General features: G+C 39.0%; 1 protein-coding gene across 1 annotated transcript in view; it reads left to right on the forward strand.

Moving 5' to 3' along the window:
- The window catches only part of Tim9a (translocase of inner membrane 9), a 58,086-nt gene that overhangs the window by 15,176 nt on the left and 19,087 nt on the right, over positions 1-23,823 (forward strand). Inside the window, exon 2 of the mRNA XM_090375420.1 lies at positions 9,480-9,566. Coding sequence (XP_090231546.1) covers positions 9,516-9,566 — 51 coding nt within the window. The 5' untranslated portion in view covers positions 9,480-9,515. The remainder of the gene's footprint in view (positions 1-9,479; positions 9,567-23,823) is intronic.

The following is a 23,823-nucleotide window of genomic DNA, read 5'->3' on the forward strand; positions in this document are numbered from 1 at the left end:
AATATTTATTTTTTCGAGTCTTTCAAAAACAAGAAGGTATACACTATTCGCCTAAAAAATCCAGAGGTATACAGCATATACCCTCCACTACAGTCCTGGGTATCAGTTAGTTGGAAGAAAAGGTATAATGAGAGTGACAGTAATCTACAGACTGGAAGTTGTGAAGAACATGATGAGAGTCGACATGCATATGGAATGGGCAAGCAAATTGTCTTATTATGGGTAACTTTAATCTTCCCCAGATTGATTGGAATAAGTGGAAGAGAAACTCACCATGTGGAAAATTTTTAAAAAATAAACTAGATTATTATTTGTAACAGCATATTAGAGAAAGTAACAGGGGTGAGAATATTCTTGACCTCATCATTACTAACATATCAGATGACATCCCAGGACTTGAAGTACAGGAATCATTGTCAGGAAGTGATCATGCAATCATCAGTTGGAAGATGAATAAAGATGTTGCACTAGGTAAAGGTACAGATTTTAACCTAGAGTGGACTTTAACAGTTTAAGGAGCCATACGGCATCTGTTAATTTGGTAAATTACCAAGTGAGAGGAAAAATATTTGAATTATGGCATACTTTTAAAGCAAAAATCATAGAAGCCATGAACGCATTAGCAAGGGCACATGATACAAGAAAGCAAGCATATATATAGCATCAGACAAAAAAAAAACAAAAAAACACACACACACACACCCTTCTCATTTCACCCATCCACTCGCTCCAATTGTTTCTCTAGTTCTGCCTTGAATTTGTTTCAGCTATCAACTTCTATGACAACAGATGGAAGTTTGTTCCAACAATCAACCACCCGCTAACTAAAGGCAAACTTCTGCACATCTATCCTACAACTGTCTTTCTTCAATTTGAATTTATGCACTCTCAGGCAATTATTCTGAGCAAGAGGAAGAATCCCATCAGCATTGAGCATGCTCAAACCAATCAAGGCTTTATACACCTCAATCAGATCACCTCACAGGTGCCTAGTCTCCAGACACTAATTTGCAAAACTTAAGCCTTTCTTCGTAAGAGCACCCCTTTGTTCCATTCACTAATCTTGTTGCCCTTCTCTGTACTCGTTCCAGCAGCTCTACATCCTTCTTGAAATGAGGCCTCCAGACCTGTATACAGTACTCTAGGTGTGGCCTGACCATTGCCTTATACAAGGGGATAATCACCTCCTTATCACTGCTAGAAAAATTCCTGTATATCATTGACAATACACCATGAGCTACTCTTGCAGACCATCTGCACTGCTCAGAAAAGTTCATATCTGCCTGCACAATTACCCCCAGGTCCTTTTCACTCTCTACCACTGTCAGTGTCGCTCTCTACCACACAGTTGATACATTACTCTGGGATTACTGCTTCCCATATGCATTACTTTACATTTGTCAATGTTAAACTCAGTTGCCATCTCTCAGCCCATCTGCTCAACTTTTCTAGATCCTTTTGCAGCAGTGTACTGTCATTAACAACCCTGTCGACCTTCGTATCATCTGGAAACTTGAACATTAAGCCTGATATACAATCATCAATATCATTAATGAATACAGAAAACAACAATGGACCCAACCCTGAACCCTGAGGGACTCCACTAATAACATTAGTCCACGAAGAGCAGTGTCCATTGATTACTACTCTCTGTCTTCTCCCACCAACCATCAGCAATTTGCCTCCAATGCCACACTGCTCCAATTTGTGCAGCAGTCTTCCATCTGCAACAGTATCAAAAGCCTTTCTAAGATCCAAATAATATGTGATATCAAAATTATTCTTTGCATCCAGTTCCTTTGTGACTACATCATAGTATCCAATCAGATTGATCAGACAAGACTTCCCCTTAACAAACCCGTGCTGTGGCCAAGCCATAACTGAAGTCTTGTCTAGATGATCCTTTAGTGCTTCTTTAACCAGTGCCTCCATTAATTTCCGTGGAACAGAAGTTAAACTAACAGGTCTGTAATTACCTGTGTGTCTCCCTTTGATGCTCCTTTGTGGATTGGGGTCACATTTGCATGTCTCCAGTCCATGGGTACCTCCTCTGAGTCCAAGGAAGCTCTCATAATTATGGCTAAGGGTTTGCTTGCTTCCTTTGCTGCCTCCTTTAATATAACTGGATAGATTCCATCCACCCCAGGTGCCTTTCTTATGTTTATCTTCAACAATTTCTCCTCCACTTTACTCTCAGTTATTACAAGATTATCTAGCTTACTGCCAGAGTTTAATACACCTTTGGCATTCCCCTCCCTGAATAGGCCCATAACAATGCTGAGTTGGCACCTGATTTCCTTACATCGTGCACACACACACACACACACACACACACACACACACACACACACACACACACACACACACACACACACACAAAGACATTCCCCTGGCAATATCATGTCCCATTCCTGATTGCTCCACAAACATCAAACAAGCAGGGCATTTTAAAAGGCTGTGATTCAGAGGACAACTGCCCCCCTCAGTTCTTCCCTGAACCACAGCACTCCCATTAGTTTGAGCCTTTTTCTTTGCTACTCTGGTCTGAGTCATGATTTCTATTCAATTTCAAATAAAATTCCAATACAAAATATAAAAGTACAATTTAATTGACAATGAAATTTAATAAGATTAGTAAATTTTAATGATTAATTGATGCTACTATACTTGCTATCTAGTTCAGGGTATATGTTGTATCGTATAACAATGGTGGCAAGTTACGAACAGTAAATCTATGGAAATGGGGTATTAATTACTTTCAAAATCAAGCTATCTAAATTCAAAATAAACAACGGAGCTTGACTTGATGGGCCCTGTAGGTCTATAAGCTACTTATAGATTTAATCTAACAATTAAGTCAATAAACCGGCTAAATATAATTAAAAACTTTGCGTTCGTGGGAGCTGCAAAACTTGTCCAACATACGTATCATTAAGAAAACATTGCAGGAGCAGGATGCTGAAATGAATGGATGCAGAGCTGGCTGGTCAAATAGCATTAGCATTAGCAGAGGCATATGATGCAAGAAAGCAAGCTTATTCAGCATCAGCCAAAAAAAAAAAAAAAAAAAAACCCACTCCCATTTCACCCCTCCGTTCGTTCGAAATACCTGTCCAGTTGAGCTTTAAATTTGTTTAGGCTATCAACTTCAACAACAAGTGATGGAAGTCGGTTCCACCAACCAACCACCCGCTGGCCAAAGGCAAATTTCCGCACATCTATCCGACATCCGTCCTTCCTCAATTTGAATTTATGCCCTCTGAGGTGATTATTCTGAGAAAGATGAAGAATCCCATTGGCATTGAGCATGCTCAAACCATTCAAAGCCTTATACACCTCTATCAGATCACCTCGCCGGTGCCTAGTCTCCAAACTCTTTAATTTGCAAAACTTAAGCCTTTCTTCATAAGAGCAACCCTTAGTTCCATTTACTAATCTTGTTGCCCTTCTCTGTACCCGTTCCAGCAGCTCTACATCCTTCTTGAAATGAGGCCTCCAGACCTGTATACAGTACTCAAGATGTGGCCTTACCATTGCCTTATACAAGGGAATAATCACCTCCTTATCCCTGCTAGAAAAATTCCTGTATATCATTGACAAGACACCATGAGCTACTCTTGCAGCTCGTCTGCACTGCTCAGAGAACTTCATATCTGCCTGCACAATTACCCCCAGGTCCTTTTCATTCTCCACCACTGTCAGTGTAGTACCGCAGAGTTGATACGTTGCTCTGGGGTTACTGTTTCCCATATGCAGCACTTTACATTTGTCGATGTTAAACCTCATTTGCCACCTCTCAGCCCATCTGTTCAACCTTTCCAGATCCTGTTGCAGCAGCATAGCGTCAGTATTGTCCTTAACGACCCTGCCAACCTTTGTATCATCTGCAAACTTGGACATTAAACTTGATATCCCATCATCAATATCATTCATAAACACCGAAAACAACAACGGACCCAACACTGAACCTTGAGGAACTCCACTAATAACATTAGTCCACGTTGAGCAGTGTCCATTGATTACCACTCTCTGTCTTCTGCCACTCAACCATCCCCTTATCCATAGCAGCAATTTGCCTCCAATGCCACACTGCTCCAATTTGTGCAGCAGTCTTCCATGTGCAACAGTATCAAAAGCCTTTCTAAGATCCAAATATATAATATCAAAGTTATTCCCTGCATCCAGTTCTTTTGTGACTACATCATAGTATCCAATCAAATTGGTCAGGCAAGACCTGCCCTTAACAAAACCATGCTGTGTCTGAGCTATAACTGAATTCTTGTCTAGATGATCCTGCAGTGCTTCTTTAACCAGTGCCTCCATTAATTTACCTGGAACAGAAGTTAAACTAACAGGTCTATAATTACTTGTGTCAGCCTTTGATCCTCCTTTGTGAATTGGGGTTACATTTGCACATCTCCAGTCTATGGGTACCTCCCCTGAGTCCAAAGAAGCTCTCATAATTATGGCTAGGGGTTTGCATACTTCCTTTGCTGCCTCCTTTAATATAACTGGATAGATCCCATCCACCCCAGGTGCCTTTTTTATGTTTATCCTCAACAATCTCTCCTCCACTTTCCTCTCAGTTATTACAAAATCATCCAGCTCACTGCCAATGTTTACTTTACCTACATCATTCTCCTTCCTGAATAACTCCTCATGCGTGAATGTAGATGCAAAATACTCGTTTAGATTGTTAGCCACCTGAGCAGGATCCTCAACTGTTGAATCATCAATATCCAGTGGACCAATCTGATTCATCCCTTTCCTTTTCGAGTTCAAGTATGTAAAGAACTCTTTTCTGTTTTTCTTTGCATCCTTTGCCAAGGATTTTTCATAGTCTGCCTTTGCCTGCCTAATCTCCTTTGTGACTTGGTTACAGACCAACTTATATCTATCATAGGCTTCCATGTCACCCATAGAACAGAAAAAGATAGAATGGGATAGTTACATAGTGATAATGAAAAGTACTGATGCCTACAACAGCTACAAGTTGATTTGTAATAGTACTACATATAAAGACAAGGCTGCATATGAGAAAGCACTGGCTAAGAGAGCAAAGAATGAGGACGAGGAAGAAAAAAGCAAATCAAACTGGACTGTTGTGCACTGGGTGTAGGGAAAGTCAGCCAATCCAGCCGATGTTGCAGATGAATTGAACATGTACTTTGCATCTATCTTTACTGAAGAAAGACCCTTCATGCTGAGAAGAGGCTGTTCGAATGAGGCTGACTCATGAAATTGGTGATTTTGAAATTACAGATGACTGTTTATTACAAAAACTTTCAAGTAAGGCTCCTGGTGCTGATGTAATTTTGAGGGAGGCTGCCAGTGAGTATATTCAACCACTGAAGTTAATTATGAGGGCATCTTTGGACTCAAGAGATTCTTTTGGATTGGAGATGTGCCAATGTATCACCAATACATAAAGGCAGTTCTAAGAGTAAAGTTGGTAACTGCAGATTGGTTAGTCTTACTTAAGTGATATAGAAAATCTTAGGGGCATTGAATAAAGTGCAACCAGGGACATTTAGATAGATATGTTATTCAAGCTCTCATAAATGCCCATCAGAATGCTGAGTTTGTGCCAAATTTCTTCTTACTGTTTGCCCAAACACAAAGACATCCACTTGGCTCCATCATGTCTTGTTACAGATAGTCCCCAAACATTTCACAAGTACTACATTTCTCTAGGCCATGATTCATAGGAGAATCGCCCCTTCAGTTTTCCCCCAAGTCATAGCACTTCCACTATTTTGAGCATGTTGCTTTACTGCTCTAGTCTGTGACATGATTTCAATTTAACTAATTTAACTACATGATATTCACTATGTGCAAATCCCACATGACAACATGAAATACAAAAATAATGACAACATATTCTTTTGTGTATCCACCTTTTATTGCAATAATTTTTATTTTTGTTTTCAATAACCCTCTTCACATGTGTATTATTAGTAAGAAATGTCAGTTGCAAAATGCCTGCTATATTCATTGGGAGGAAAAAATTGTAATAGACCAGCATATAATATTTTGCCCAATGTCAGCCAGAATACTGTATGGTCTGTGGTGATTTTTTTTTCCTCTTCTTCCCCTTGGGAACATAGGATACAATTGTGATGGCTTCCCGGAATGCAAATGCACTGGGGTTAGCTGAGATACTATATCAGAATTTCTCTTATTTTCCTTGATAATATTCACATAGATGAGTTATAGTGTTAATTGTAATGTGGCTCCCAGGGTTCCCCCCCCCAACTCTGCTACACATAGAAGAGTTGTGAACTTTGAAATTTTGGGAGGGTGTAAAACTTGTCATTATGATGAAAAGCAGTGTTTTCACTACACAGCAAACTGCACTTGGCCAGATGCATTGGAGTAACATAAATGATACTGTGTGGCCTCGCAGGCCCTAACACGCTCTCCATAAGATGATTTATGGAGAGCCTGTTAGGCAATCACGTGATACTACTGCCAAGTTAAGATTAGCTGCAAAAGAGGTAAACCTTTACTAAACCTTTTGCCATAATAATGAAAGTATCCTTAGATTTACGAGAAGCACAAGCAAAATAGATCCTGTTGCAGTAGCATACTGCAACAGGATCTAGAAAAGTTAGGTAAATGGGCTGAGAAGTGGCAACTAAAGTTTAATATTGACAAATGAAGTACCGCATATGGGTAGCAGTAACCCAAGAGAAATGTACCAACTGTGTGTTACTACACTCAGGGAGGTGGAGAATGAAAACGACCTGGGGGTAATTGTGCAGTCGGATATGAAGTTCTCTGAGCAGTGCAGACAGACTGCCAAATCAGGTCATGGAGTTTTTTCAGTGATATATCAGAATTTTGCCAGCAGAGACAAGGAGGTGATTATACTTTTGTATAAGGCAGTGGTCAGACCACACCTTGAGTACTGCGTTCCGGTCTGGAGGCCTCATTTTAAGAAGGATGTAGAGTTGCTAGAACGAGTACAGAAAAGGGCAACAAGATTGGTGAGAGGAACAAAGGGGCCACTTACCAGGAGAGGCTTAAATTCTGTAAGTTGTAGCATCTGTAGACTAGGCACCTGCAAGGTGATCTGATTGAGGTGTAGAAGACCTTGTATGGTTTGAGCAGGCTCAATGCTGATGGGATACTTCCGCTTGTTCAGATTAAGAACCTGAGTGGGGGCATAGATTCAAATGGAGGAAAGACAGTTGTAGAATAGATGTGCGGAAGTTTGCCCTTAGCCAGCGGGTAGTTGATTGCTGAACAGACTTTGATCTGTTGTTGTGGAAGTTGATAGCTTAAATAAATTTAAGGCCGAACTAGACAAACATTCGGAGTGACTAAATGGGTGAAGTGGGAAGGGTTTTTTTTTTTCTTTTTTTTTTTCTATTTTTTTTTTTTTTTTTTTGGATGATGCTCTATAAGCTTGCTTTCCTGCATCATATGCCTCAACTAATGCTAATTGAAGTTTTAAACAAATGTATCTCTTATTCAAAAGGGTGGTCCAAAGGGTGAAGTGAGAAACTACAAATCTGTAAGTTTAACTTCTCTGCTAGGGAAAGCATTACTTCTATTTAATCCAATAATAGAATGAATGGAAGTAATGCGAGATCACCTTGATAGCAGTGGGGCAATAAGGCAATTAAAGGGGGATCATAACTCACCAATTTGATGAGCTACTATGAGGTTGTTACATAGGAACTGGATGCAAAGAACTTTTGACAAAATATATTTATATTTCAGTAAAACCTTTGATACTGTACCACATGTGCAATTGTTGTATAAATTGGAGCAATGTGGCATTAGGGACAAGCTACTATTATGATTGAAGAGATGATTAAGAGGTAGAAGACAGTGGTTATAAGTTGCCAATGCTCACCATGGAGTAATATAAGTGACTGACAAGTCACATAAGTGTGACTAGTGTTACTTGTCAGTGTTGGGGCCCTCCTTACTGTTTATAATATTTATTAATGATATTGATATAGGCATTTCAAGTTTGATGTGTAAGTTTGCTGATGATACAAAGGTGATTAAGTGGTTAATGACAGTAATCAGGGCATGCTACTTCAGGAGGATCTACATGAACTCAGCAGATGGACTGGCATTTGAAGTTTTACAGAAATAAAAGCAAAGCAAGAAGATAATGCATTTAGTTAACAGTAATCCAAAAATAATATACCATCCGTAAATGGTACCAAACTCAAGGTAGTGGAGTCTGCAAAAAGATCTAAGGGTAATTGTACAGGCTGATATGAAATTCTCTGAGCAGTGCAAACATGCTGCTAGAATGGCCCACAGGATTCTGTAAGTGGTATATAGGAACTTCACAAGCAGGGGAAAAAAAAACATGATTATCCCACCATGTAAGAAAATGTAAGGCCACATCTGGAATACTACATTGAGGTTTGAAAGCCTCATTTTAGAAAGGACAAAGACCTGATGGAAAGGGTTTACAGAAGTGCAACAAGATTAGTTGAGGCACAAAAGGTTATTTTTACCAATAGGCAAAAACTTCTAAGAAAGACCGAGGTTCTTTAAAATGGAGTTTACTAGAAACTAGCATCTGCTTGGCACCTTTATCCTTTCTGAAGTGAAACCCGAATGGAGATAGATACAGAGTAGATGTATGTAAATTTGCATTTAGCCAGCACTTGCTAATACTATAATTAATATGGCCAGGCCAGGCCTTGAGTAATGGTCAGGCCACAAACAACTAGACAAACTATTGGAGGGAATGGATCTATGGGAAGAGGTGTTTTTTTTTTTTTTTTTTTTTTTTTGGCTAATGCCATATACGCTTGCTTTCTTGATCATTTGCCACTGCTAATACTAATATCTTTCTGTGTGATGCAAAAGAAATGCAATGTAAAATTTCAGAACACATAGTACTGGCATATGACACAGAGAATAAAAGAATATTAGTATCAGCTATATAAACATACTCAAAAAACCACAAAAAAAACACGCACAGATCTTTTTCTAGTTAAACTTTGGAAATTTTCTTGACAGCCAAGTTTAGACAACAGGGCTCTTGTTATTAACAAAACTTTGACTCAAACATTTCTTAAGAGGACAAAGGGTGTAACTGTATTTCTTGAAGAAGTCATAACAGTTGATGTTTAAACGATAATCAACAGACAGAAAAATATTGATGCTTGAAAGCATACTATAGCGGTGAACAATCTTGTGGATGTATTTTAATATAAAATGCATATTATCTATGTAAATTTAATTTATAGTGCAGTGTAGACTTTAAAAACCCTCTTGTTTTTCAAAAAAAAAATTCTTGTTTCTCTTCCTGCTTACACAATCTCCAGCCTCAGTTATGTCTGAATTACACTATATTTCCACTATTCCTATGTCTGCATTTAATAACTTTTAATGGGATTCTTAATTCTGATATTATTAAATATCAGAATTAAGAATCAATGGCATTAATTCTGCTTTCTTAAAAATTATAATTTTAGCATTAATACTTCTTAATATTTTAGGGAGTCTGCACTTTTCTGTGCTTTAGTATTCAAGTCATGACTACAGCCATGGATCAAACTAAAGTGGAAGCTGAGCAGATTAAACAGGTAATAGAAAATTGACTTTCACCAGTATATTTATTTATTATTATTTTTTTTAAAATATATATACTGGCAAAGGTCCCTTTTATTAAACAAACTATAAAAAAAAATTGTATTTTGCAATGATCAGTTTTGATATAATTGACTATATAGAAACATTCCAGTTATAAAACTTGAAGAAATATCAGATATTTTATTTCAGAATCAAATGTAATTATATTCATTAATTATAATTAACATCTAGAATGTAGTCATGTTTCACCTATTTATGTGAAATGTAGCAACTTTATTATCCTAAAATTAGTCTTGTTACTTAGTAATGAGGCTAATTTTATGATAAACATAACTTTATATGCCAGTGATACAACTACTACTCCAGACCCAAGCATGCTGGCAACTATGCCATATGTAAATGAAAGAAATGAAATAAAGAAAAACATAAATAAATTATATTTTTAAATATTTAAAAATATATAACTTCTCTTTTTAATTGTTCAGATATATATGATGCTGGCTAAAGCAATGTCTATTGCAGTGGCTGAGAACTCATTAAGAATTTGGAACTTTCCACCAATTCATTTTCTTTTAGGAATAATTGATATGAGTGATCATGTAGTTGAAACAAAGAAAATTATCAACTGATTGTCCACATTAAGACTCATTGGTGATTATTTTACCACTATACCAGCAATGGCAAACCACTGACACTATTGCCCAACTTATCAGCAGTTAGATTTTGCCTGCACCAGTAGAGAGTAACCACTTTTTAAACAAGAACTATCAGTTCAGGTTGCAATGCTACTTCATAGGATGCATGGCAAGATGAAATTGGCTTTATTTTGCCTGCATACTATACAATTGAAAGAATAACCTAATAAATGCCACCTTGAATAAATGCCACCCTCCCTGAAATTAGAGTGCCATAACTCAGACAGCTTCAACTGACAATGGAACTACACCCTATTTTCAGGGGGAAGTGCCGTATAATGCAACTGATTACAGGGAAAGTGGCATTTAGTCCAGGTTTAAGAGAAAGAGTTACCTTATAAGTTCTTTTAGTTGCATGGTACGCAGACAAAACAAAGACAATTTTTTTTTTTTTTTTTTTTTTGTTATAAGCCTGAAGTTTAATAGCTCTAAATTTTATATAGATTAACAGAAGACTTAAAATAACTTGCATGGTTTGAAAGTAGTAAAAGTCCAGTACCAGTGACCACAATCGTCATTAATACTGGGCTGTGAGGCATGTAGGTATGATGTCCTCTTAGCTGCTATTTTTTTTATGAAAATCCCAAACACGAGAAGTATTAGAACCTATAGTACTTAGTACCGTGCTTGGGTTGGAGGTTGAGAAGACGAAAGAAGATATTTGTTGACATTGGACTTTAACTTCTGTAGACTGTAATTTTCAGGAAATACGTATGAAGGAAGGTTGTTCCAGGAGAAAGCAGGTGAATGAATAAACGAGGAAGATGAAAAGTTGGTTCTGTGAGTTTGAAGTTGGACAGTAAATGGATGTTGGCTGGCGGCGGCACATGTTCGGACTGTTTTGAAAGAGAGAGAATGGGAATTATAGAAGCCAATTCAGAAGAACAGTGCCCATTGAAGTATCTAGAAAAGGCATGTAGCAGAAACAGTGCATCTATGAGACAGAGAGTGGAGAGACTTTGTGAGAGATGAGTCATTAATTAATCTAACTGCCCTCTTCTGAATGGAATCTAGAAGCCTGAGAGAGGTTTTGGGGGCACCGCCCGAGACTTGGGAACAATATTCCATGGTAGGGCGGATTTGCAATTTGTATAGAGTGAACAGCTGTTTGGAAGAAAAGTAACGCTGAGAGCAAAAGAGAAAACCAAGTTTTTTAGATGCAGAGGAAGCAATATTTGTAATGTGCTTGTGCCAAGAGAGATTAGAAGTCAAGGTAATCCCCAAAAGAGATATATCATCTTGCCTAGAAATCGGAGTATCCCCAGAGATAAGCATAGGAGCAGAAGAATCCTTTTTGCGAGATATAAGACAAGACAGAGTTTTAGAAGGATTGAAATCAACTAAGTTGTCTTTGTCCCACTGGAGAATTACCTGGAGATCGGCATTTAAGGAATTGGTAGCGGATATTCAAGAAGTTGAAGCTGATTGAGCAGGGCAAGGTTTCTCAAAATGGAAAGTGGATGCAATGTGCTATCAACAGCATAATTATGGATAGGACTTTCAGTCAATGGAAGAAGCTCATTAATATACAAGTGGAAAAGAGTGGGGGAAAGAACTGAACCTTAGGGGGCACCAGCATTAGGAAAGAAGTTAGAAGACAGAGAGCCATCTACCATCACCCTCAGTGAGCAATCAGAGAGAAAACTGGATAACCAATTACAAAAAACAGTTGGCAAACCAGAAGATGAAAGCTTGTTTAGAAGACCTTTATGCCAAACACGATTGAAAGTCTTTGAGGTGTCAAGGGCAACTACTTGTGCTTCGTCGAACTTTTCCATTGAATTTGGCTATAAATGGTGAATAAACCAGAATATCACCAGTGGATCGACACTGACAGAACCCATACTGGCGATCATTGATCAGACAGAAGATTTCTAGGTAGTTTAAGAGTTGGCAGTTAATTGATTTCTCCATTACTTCAGAAAGAATAGAAGTAATTGCAATGGGACGATAATTAGATGGGAGGGATTTGTCACCCTTTTTAGAAACTGGTTGGATATGAGCAAATTTCCAAGCAGAAGGAAAAACATCTTTGGAATAAGAAAGTGAAAAAAGGCGGCAAAGAACAGGAGTAAGTTCAGGAGCACAGGTTTTGAGAACAAGCGGAGAAATACCATCAGGACCTGAAGCTTTCTTAGCATCGAGATCCATCAAAAGGATTTTGACGGAAGACCATAGGAGGCATTGAATGGAGCATGTTGAGAATGGTGGGAAGTGTTTTCCCAAGATCATTAATACATGAGTTGGAAGAACAATGGGATGCTAGCAGGTCAGCTTTATAAGAATAAAAATAAAGAATAAGAATAAAGAAAATTTGGCTGAAGTGACAACAGAACCATCTGGTTTTGACTGGGTTGGGAGCAGAGATGGGCAAAAGTCGCGGCCAATATCTTTGGCAAGAGACTAGAATGCTTGGATACCATTAGGGCAAGAAGTGAGTTTTCTACTCTTGGCCTGTTCAAAACCTAGTTTGGACTGATTAATGACTGCTTTACAATTGTTGTGAGCTTTGGTATAGGCAGAAAATGAAACTAAAGAATTGGAAATAAGCCAATTACGATATGCAGTGTTCTTCTTTTGAACAGCCTTAGCACATTTTTTGGAAAACCAAGGTTTAGATAAAGGATGAGATTTTAAAGTGGAGTGTGGAATAAAAGATTCCATTCCTACAAGAATAATTTCACTGACATGATCTGAGCAAACGTTGACATCAGAAGTTTTGAAACAGTAATCCGACCAAGAAAAAGAAGAAAAGAAATCTCGCAGGTCATCTCATTTTGCATTCTTGTAATGCCAAATGACATGAGGTGGGGAATAGCCGTGAGATAAAGGCTCCACTGGAGAAGAGACAATCACCAAGTTGTGATCTGAGGTGCCTAAAGGACCACTCACTTTGGCCGTGTACTTAGAAGGGTTGTTTGTGAGGAAACCATCAAGTGTGTTGGCTGTATGGTTAGGATTGTCCGGTATTCTGGTACGTAAATGAACAATCTGTGTGTGGTCATTAGTAATTGCAAAAGACTCAGCATTTTTTGACCAGCTGTATCGATGTGACTAGAAAACGGAAGCCAGCCGGAGTGAATATTAAAATCACAAAGGAAAATTACCTCGTTGTTAGTTAAGTTGGACTGGAGAAAGTCAAGTTGCAAAGACTTCAAGTGATTAGTGGAGTTTGGAGAACAGTAGAGACAGCAGGTGAATTTGACAGAATCAGGTAGAGAGATTTTAAGCAAGAGAAGATTGAAAAGAGGAGATTCCAAATTACCAAGTCTCTGACAGGGAATATCGGAACAGACATATGTACAAGTACCACCTTAGAGGCGAAAGGAATCATACAGCGAATAATTTGGGAAACTGAGATGAGCAGTAGTTGAATCAACTGATAACTGAGATTCTGTCAGAAAAAGTACATGGGGTTTGGCAGATTGCAAGTGGAAATGGACATCATTGAGATTAGAACTGAGACCACGTGTATTTGTGAAATGAACTAGGAAGTGTTTGTGAGGTTTAGATCTTTTTGCAGATAAGCTTACTCTATTAGTTTTACAATTCATGATGTATTCATTAGTGGGAAAAAGTGTGGGGGACATGCTGTATGAAGTAATGAAATTTCTGGATATGGCGTACACATGGTACGAATATACCCAGATCCTTGACATAACGTGGCCTCGACAAGGATTACTAAGTCCTTGCATATACACAATTCGGACTCCCTCTAGTCACTATCTGGCAGAGTAGAGGTAGCAAGATTATACACTAGCTGATGCAGAAGCCTCCTAAAGAGTTACTAGTAGGTTCGGTGTACTAAGTAGCGGCCATCCTGCGAACACCGTTTTAGAGCTGTACACTCGAAATATAAGAAAGATTGGATCTCGCCATGATGTCCATTATAAACTCATGTCATCAATCATACTCCATGATGGAAGAGATGGGGAAGGGTTGACTGGAACTTAGCTCTGGAGACTAAACATGGGTTCCACCACTTCAAACCTCCAATATGCAAAGTGGTGGTATTGCACCGGTTGATGAGTGTCGTCTACGACCTAGTATTGCCTGATAAAACAGAGTGGCTACTAAGTCCCACCATCATGAAGGTGCAAGCAGAGTATTTGGCTCTCACAGACTATCTAAACTTCACCAAACTTGGGTCCACTTGACTTGTGTTTCACCTGAATATCAGTTCCATCAGCGTTTTAGACACCCAAGTAGCAAGTACAGCCTGTCTGGCATATCTGAGAGAATGTCTGTGACATCCTCAAGGACCATTCTGATTGACTTCTAATGTAACTTGAAAGGGAATACAAAATGCAGATAAAAGTAGATTAAAGTTTTTTAACTGCAAGTTCTCCAAAATGTAGAAGCATACTCATTTCAGTTATTTCAGATTAGTTTGGATTAACTGTACATTAAACAATGAAACAGTAAACTTCCGACATTTTGGAACAGCTGAGTACCTTCACAGAGAAATATCCTATAATTCTGGCTCATCTGTGCTTAGCAGGGTGCAGCATAGAAAAGTGGTCATATGGTTCTCTGTTAGTGGTCTAATAAGCAATCAGATCAGCAGAACTATTAGTGACACCTTATCCACATCTGTCCCACATGCAGAGTAATATCATTCCTAACCTCGGTAGCTATATCACCAGGATCAGTATCAGAAGAGGCCTTATAAACCATAATTTAAAGCAGTAAAAATGTCTTTTAATAACTTAATTTTATCATGTACATTACATACAACATCAATATTCATAGAGCTTTTGTATCAGTGATTTGGTGCAAATATAGTATCACATAACTAGTAGTGTAGAGTAGTGCATAGTAGTGGAAGTATAGATATCAATGAGAACCTATGAGCTACTTGTTGTGGTGTACAAGTAGCTCATAGGTTCTCATTGCTAAGGTTGGCATATATTTTCTTGTTTTAGCTAAGAAACTTTATTCTAGTAAGACTATACTAATTTAAAACCCTATGAACGTGTATAGAATAATAAATATAATGTAAACTTGATAGTGTAATATGTATTATTGCAATTAGTTATCTATCAGTTTAGTGTATTATCCTCAAGTTGAATTTAAACAAAAATCATGCTTCAAACTGGAGCAGCAAAGGAACAGGTTAAAAGTATCAAGCGTGCTGTGGCTCAGGGGAGAACTGAAGGGACATTTCTTCTAAGAATCATGGCCTAATGAAATTGGCAACTTGTGCTGTGTGTGTGTGTGTGTGTGTGTGTGTGTGTGTGTGTGTGTGTGTGTGTGTGTGTGTGTGTGTGTGTGTGTGTGTGCGCGTGTGCGCATGTGCGCGCTGCAAAGAGTATGGGAAAATTAGACATTAACTCAGTGTTCTGATGTGCATTTATGAGAGCTTGAAGAATAGTGTGAATGCCCTTGAAGGTATTAAGTCAGGGGACTCCTTCAAGTTCTCAGCTGCCCAATGCCAGAGCCCCCTCACTCTCAGAATGCACTGGTCCCACAGAGAGTAGTTCTTGTTGGTGACTGTTGTCAGGGGACTGGAAATATGTTGTGCAAAAAGGATAGGTGGAATAGGACCAGGGTATTTTTGCCAGGGCAAAAAAAGTAGGTGACAGTACAGCAGATATATTTTAAGAGCATGAAAGGTGATATTGTTATACACAGATATAATGACATTAAGAGCAGGAAATTTGAGGACTTATCAAGTAGAGGGCAGTGTTGAGAAAAGGTTATAAGTTAAGATTAAATTTGAAAGTCTGAAATTCTGCCCAGATGTGATAGATGTGACACAATGAGAACCTTGTAGATCAATTCCACCCTGGAGAGATTGAGCAAGAGGATTTTTTCCCAGCATGGTCTGTGCTTGTTAACAGGAGAAACAGGGCTGGCGTAGTACATAGCAGATATATTTTAAGAGCACGAAAGGTGATATTGTTATACACAGATATAATGACATTAAGAGCAGGAAATTTGAGGACTTAACAAGTAGAGGGCAGTGTTGAGAAAAGGTCATAAGTTGAGGTTAAATTTGAAAGTCTGAAATTCTGCCCAGATGTGATAGAAGGGAGTACACAATGAGAGCCTTGTAGATCAATTCCACCCCTGGAGAGATTGAGCAAGAGGATTTTTCCCAGCATGGTCTATGCTTGTTAACAGGAAAAACTGTTTTTACAGGGATGGGATACACCTGAATAGAAGGATACAACAATATTGCAGATGCTATTGAGGCAGTGATAGGTGAGTTGAAAAACTGCTAGCTTGGGGGATACACAGGCAGATGGATTAATGAGTGCCACAGCCAGAGGGGAAAGTGATTCTTGCACTGCTTCTATTGGAATATGCAACAATCTGGAAAGCAAGGTTTTGGGGATTTCAAACTCTGCTGTGGGTCATATGAAAACAAGTAATTACATGAGCTATGTTTGTAACTAAGAGTAAGATAGGTGCATATATACTTGCATTTACAGTAATGCATTAAATAATTTTTATGAATTTGAAATGCTGATTGTCAGTAAATGCAGACGTGAAGATATCAGAAACACAATGCCACTCAGGAATTAGCATTAGAGTAGAGGCGTATGATGCAAGAAAGCAAGCTTATACAGCATCGGCCAAAAAGAAAACCTTCCCATTTCACCCATCCATTCGCTCCAAAAGTTTGTCCAGTTCTTCTTGAATTTATTTAAGCTATCAACTTCCACAATGACTGCTGGAAGTTTGTTCCAGCAATCAACTACTCAATGGCTAAAAGCAAATTTCTGCACATCTATTCTACAACTGTCTTTCCTCAATTTGAATTTATGACCCTCAGTTTTGTAATCTGAGCAAGAGTAAGTATCCCATCAGCATTGAGCCTGCTCAAACCATTCAAGGGTTTATACACCTCATTCAGATCACCTTGCAGGTGCCTAGTCTCCAGATGCTGCAGTTAGCAGAACTTAAGCCTTTCTTAGTAAGAGCACCCCTTTGTTCCCCTTACCAATCTTGTTGCCCCTCTCTGTACGCATTCTAGCAACTCTACATCCTTCCTAAAATGAGGCTTCCAGACTTGTACGCAGTACTCAAGGTGTGGCCTGACCATTGCCTTATACAAGGGGATAATCACCTCCTTGTCCCTACTAGCAAAATTCCTGTATATTATTGACAAGACCCCCATGACCTGCTCTTGCAGCCTGTCTGTTCTGCTCAGAAAATGTCATATCTGACTGCAAAATTACCCCAGGTCTTTTTTATTCTCCATTACCCTGAGTGTAGTACCACATGGTTGGTAGGTTTCTTTTGAGTGACGGCTACCCATATGCTGTACTCTGCATTTGTCAATGTTAAACTTCAGTTGCCACTTTTCAGCCCATCTGCCCACTTTTCTAGATCCTTTTGCAGTAGCATACTGTCATTAACAACCCTGTCAACCTTTATATCATCTTAAAACTTCGTCAATATCATTGATAAGTATAGAAAACAACAATGGGTCCAACAATGAGCCCTGGGGGACTACACTAATACATTAGTTCACGAAGAGCAGTTTCCATTGATTATCTCTCTCTCTCAATAATGGATGCAGAATTTGAACAGGGAGTAATGCTTTCACTTAAGAAGAATATTAAATCTAAGGCAGTGCATCCATGCATCCATTTGACATGGATTTCCAGTGAAATGTTGAGTCAGTTTGGTGTGACCTAAGTACTTGGAAAACAAAAGTGAGTATAAGATTGCATTATAGGTCTAATTACTGTGTTGAGTATTACAAATAACTATACAGAGAAATAGAGTGGGCCAGTAATTCAGAATGTCTTATAATGGAGGATTTTAACTTTCCAGATATTGACTGGAACTTGTGGGTCGGTCACTCAGACATAGTAAGATTTTTTTGGGGATTTATTGAAGGATTGCTTTCTACAGCAGCATGTTCAAGTGGCAACCAGAGGGAGTAAATACTCTTGATCTGATTATCAGCAGAGATTCGACATGAATTAAGAACATGCAGATAAAAGATCTTCTCTGTATTAGTGATTGCAGTGTGCTGATGTAGGATTTATTTAAAGACATAACTACTTACACAGTTTTAAATTCTATAAAGTAGGACCATTTGATGGTGTTATCAACAGCTAATTCCAAATAGAGCATTCAAGGAAGTAATCGTAGAAGCTAGTAGACTTGAGGGACACCAGCATTAGTGGAGAAGTTAGAAGACAGAGAGCCATCTACCATCACTCTCAGTGAGCGATCAGAGAGAAAACTGGATAACCAATTACAAAAAAAAAGTTGGCAAACCATAAGATGGAAACTAAGAAATACTATTCCAGGCTTAGGCCTAAATGGATGTCAGAAGAAATGATGGCACTTATGGCAGTGCAAAAAAATTTACGGGATGCATATAAATTATCAGGTGATACAGACACCTGTGGTAGATATAAACTAGTCTTCAATGAAGTCACAAAGGAGGTTAGGCAAGCTAAAGCAGATGTGTTTTTCCTTCTGCTCGGAAATTTGCTCATATCCAGCCAGTTCCTAAAAAGGGTGACAAATCCCTCCCATCCAATTATCATTCAATTGCAATTACTTCTACTCTCTAAAGTAATGGAGAAATCAATTAACTGCCAACTCTTAAACTACCTAGAAACCTTCCGTCTGATCAACGATTGCCAGTATAGATTCTGTCAGTGTCGATCCACTGGTGATATCCTGGCTTACGTTACCCATTTATGGACTAATTCAATGGAAAAGTTCGATGAAACACAAGTAGTTGCTCTAGACATCTCAAAGGCTTTCGATCGTGTTTGGCATAAAGATCTTCTAAACAAGTTTCCATCTTATGGTTTGCCAACTTTTTTTTGTAATTGGTTATCCAGTTTTCTCTCTGATCGCTCACTGAGAGTGATGGTAGATGGCTCTCTGTCTTCTAACTTCTCCACTAATGCTGGTGTCCCTCAAGGTTCAGTTCCTTCCCCCACTCTCTTCCTCTTGTACATTAATGACAAAATGCTGGTGTCCCCCAAGGTTCAGTTCCTTCCCCCACTCTCTTCCTCTTGTACATTAATGACCTTCTTCCATTGACTGGAAATCCTATCCATAGTTTTGCCGATGATAGAACATTGCATTCCACTTTCCATTTTAAGAAATCTTGTTCTGCTCAATCAGCTTCAACTTCTCGAAAATCTGCTACCAATTCCTTAAATGCCGATCTCCAGGTAATTCTCCAATGGGGCAAAGACAACTTAGTTGATTTCAACCCTTCTAAAACTCAGTCTTGTCTTATATCTCGCAAAAAGGATTCTTCTGCTCCTATGCTTATCTTTGGTGACACTCCGATTTCTAGGCAAAATGATATATCTCTTTTGGGGATTACCCTGACTTCTAATCTCTCTTGGCACAAGCACATTACAAATATTGCTTCCTCTGCATCTAAAAAACTTGGTTTTCTCTTTCGCTCTCGGCGTTACTTTTCTTCCAAACAGCTGTTCACTCTGTACAAATCGCAAATCCACCCTACCATGGAATATTGTTCCCACATCTGGGGTAGTGCCCCAAAACCTTTCTCAGGCTTCTTGATTCTGTTCAGAAGAGGGCAGTTAGGTTAAATTAATGATTCATCTCTAACTGAGTCTCTCCACTCACTGTCTCATAGATGTACTGTTTCTGCTGCATGCCTCTTCTACAGATACTTCTATGGGCACTGTTCTTCTGAATTGGCTTCTATAATTCCCGCTCTCTCTTTCAAAACAGTCCGAACACATGCCACTACCAGCCAGCAACCATTTACTGTCCAACTTATAACTCACAGAACCAACTTTTCATCTTCCTCGTTTATTCATTCAACTGCCATTTTCTTGAACAACCTTCCTTCGTATGTATTTCCTGAAAATCACAGTCTACAGAATTTCAAGTCTAATGTCAACAAATATCTCCTTTCGTCTTCTCAACCTCCAACCCAAGCACGGTGCTAAGTACTGTAGGTTCCAGTACCTCTCGTGTTTGGGGTTTACATAAAAAAAAAAAAAAAAAAGCTTATCAGAGAAGTGAAAACCATCCTCAAGAAAGACAATGTCCACAACACGTGAGACATATTCAGAGAATCGAAAAATACCTTGACACACTCGAGCAGAAACTTCTGGCACTCAGCAAGAGACTTCACAGAAGTTAAATCAACAGGTCTATAATTATTTGTGTAACCTTTTTAACTCACTTTGTGAATTGGGGTTGCATTTGCATATCTCCAGTCCAAAGGAACCTCCCCTGAATTTAAAGATGCTATAACAATTATGGCTAAGGGCTTGCTTACTTCCCTCGCTGCCTCTTTCAGTATAACTGGATAGATTCCATCCACCCCAGGTGCCTATTTTATGTTTAACTTCAACAATTTCTCCACCACTTTACTCGCCATTATTACAAAATTGTCCAGCTCTCCCTGTTAGAGTTTAGTAAACTTCTCTGTCTTCCCCTTCCTTACACAATTCCTCATGTATGAATATATATGCAAAAAACTCATTGTTTGTCAGCTATCGGAGCAGGACCATCAACAGTAGAACCACCAACATCAAGTGGACGAATCTCATTCATTCCCTTCCTTTTAGAGTTTACTAAGTAAAGAATTCTTTGTTGTTGTTTTTTTACATCCTTTGCCAAGGATTTCTCATAATGGCAGGTGTTCTGTGACACGGGGGAGAACCGAGACAGGCATTTCTCCCACGCATCGCAGCCTAAAAAAAATGTGCAACTTGTGAAATGTTTGCTGAACTCTCTGGAATAGAACATGATCTAGCCAAGGAGGATGTCTTTGTGTGTGCCAGGTGCAGTGTCAAGAAATTAGACGTCAACTCAGCGTTCTGATGGGCATCTATGAGAGCTCGAGGGGTCGTTAAGCCCTCAGCTGCTTGACTCAACACCAGAGCTCACTATTGTGCATCAGTCTATCCTTTTTATGATGCTCACTACTGTGCATCATCCATCAACTTTTGACCCAGGCATGTGGGCCAGGGGCAAAAAGTTGATGATGTCATATCATCTTTTAAGGGCACAAAGGGTGATATTGTTGTACACATTGGCAACAATGCCATTAAGATTAGGAGATCTGCAGATTTACTTAACAAGTAAATCTGCAGATCTCAAAACAATACAAAAAAGTCGTGAGTTAGGGTTAAATATGAACGTGTCTGCAATTCTTCCCAGACACGACAGGAGGGAGTACATGACAAAAGCCTTGTCGATCAGTTCGGCCCTGTAGGGTTGTTGTTGTTATTTGGTTTTTAGGAACATTAGCAACTAAGGCCATATTGCTCCTGGGATATGCGGGGATATGGTCATTTCTGACCTTTCTGCATCCTCCATATTTGGTGGTCATGGGCTCAAATCTCGGTCTAATCAAGAAGTGTGTGCTATGCACTGCTGCTTCTGCCCACCTGGCTACGGAGGTGCCGCCCTGGAGGGAGTGTGCAAGGTTCGTGGGGTTGAATTTTTTTCAGCGTGGTCTCAGCTTGTTAACAGGAGAGACTGCTTCTACAGGGATGGGATACACTTAAATAGAAAGAGTGCAAGAATATTTGCCGAAACTATCAAGGTAGTGTTAGGTGGGTCGGAAAACTTCTAGCATGGGGGGATTCACAGACTAAAAGGTTAAAAGTAGCAACAGGCAGAGGTGAAGGTGATTCTTGCACTACTTCTATCAGAATAATCAGTGGCCTGGAGCGAGTTGTGCTGTGGGTTTCAGGGACTGATGGCAGTCATCACGAAACAAATAAATATATGGCGTGTCTTAGGCGTAACTAAGAATGAGAATAGGTTTATGTATAGTTGCATGTATACTAATGCTAGAAGTATAATAAATAAATTCGATGAATTTGAAGTGTTGGTCAAGACATCAAAGATGGATATTATTGGGATATCAGAGACGTGGTGTCACACAGATATTAGAAATGCAGAATTAGAGTTTTGAGGACTACAATGTGTACAGAAAGGATAGACAGGGTAGGAAGGGAGGAGGAGTTATGCTGTTAATTAAGAAAAACAAAATCAAAGGAGGTGCATCCAGTTGACATAGATGGACACTGCAATGTTGAGTCAGTGTGGTGTGACATAAGTACTGGGAAAGCAAAAATAAGAATAGGAGTGTGTTATAGGCCTAATGACTCGAATGAGTACAACGAACAGTTGTACAGAGAAATAGTGGGCTAGTAAATCAGAATGTCTTATAATGGGGGATTTTAACTTCCCAGATATTGACTGGAACTTGTGGGTTGGTCACTCGCATACTAACAAGACTTTTGTCGATTTATTGGGTGATTGTTTTCTGCAGCAGCATGTTCGAGAGGCAACCGGAGAGTGTAATACTCTTGATCTAGTTATCAGCAGTGATCATTCGTGTATTAAGAATTTGCACATAAAGGAACCACTAGGTGGCAGTGATCACAGTTTACTGATGTGGGATTTACTTTGAAGTTAATGAAATAATGAAAGATATAATTACCATCATGGGTAAAGGAAAGAGTTTTTGTTTCAGTAAAAGTGACTACAGTGGTCTCAGATAGTTTTTAAATTCTGTACAATGGGACGAACTGATGATGTTACCAACAGCAAAATCTAACTGGTTAAAGATGCATTGCAGGATCATCTAGACAAGACTGCAGCAATAATTCAGATAGCGTGGATTTGTTAAGGTAAACTCTTATCTGACAAATTTGATTGGTTACTACGATGTGATTACAAAGGAACTGGATCCAAAAAATAATTTTGATATCATATACTTGGATAAGATAAGCTTTTGACACTGTTGTGCATGGAAGACTACTGTACAAATTGGAGCAGAATGGTATTAAGGATAAGTTGCTACAATGGATAAAAGGGTGGTTGAGTGGGAGAAGACAGAGGGTGGTAATCAAGGGGTGCTAGTCTTCGTGCACTAATATTATTAGTGGAGTTCCACAGGGTTCAGTGTTGGGCCCACTGTTGTTTTGTATATTTATCAGTGATATTAATGAAGGTATATCAGGCTTAGTGTCAAAGTTTGCAGATGATACAAAGGTTGGCATGGTTGTTAATGACAGTAATGGCAGTGTGCTATTGCAACAGAATCTAGAAAATTCGGGCGGATGGACTGAGAAGTGGCAACTGAAGTTTAACATTAACAAATGCAAAGTACTGCATATGGGTAGAAGTAACCCCAGAGGAACGTACCAACTGTGTGGTACTACACTTAGGGTGGTAGAAAATGAAAAATACCTGGGAGTAATTGTGTAGTCAGATATGAAGTTTTCTGAGCAATGTAGACAGGCTGCAAGAGAAGGTCATGAAGTCAATGATATACAGGAATTTTGCTAGCAGGGAAAAGTTGATTACCCCTTTTCATAAGGCAATGGTCAGGCCATGCCTTGAGTACTGCGTACAGATCTGGAGGCCTCAATTTAGGAAGGATGTAGATTTGCTTCAGTGTGTACAGAGAAGAGCAACAAGGTTGGGGAGGGGAATGAAGAGATCCTCTTACCGAGAGAGAGGCTTAAGTTCAAATTGCAGCGGCTGAAGACTAGGCACCTGCGATATGATCTGATTGAGATATATAAGGCCTTGAATGGGTTGAGCACGCTGAATTCTGATG

This window comes from Mastigoproctus giganteus, chromosome 6 (genome assembly GCF_048544385.1).
Source record: "Mastigoproctus giganteus isolate SK-2022 chromosome 6, ASM4854438v1, whole genome shotgun sequence".
In the NCBI taxonomy this organism is placed as follows: domain Eukaryota; kingdom Metazoa; phylum Arthropoda; class Arachnida; order Uropygi; family Thelyphonidae; genus Mastigoproctus; species Mastigoproctus giganteus.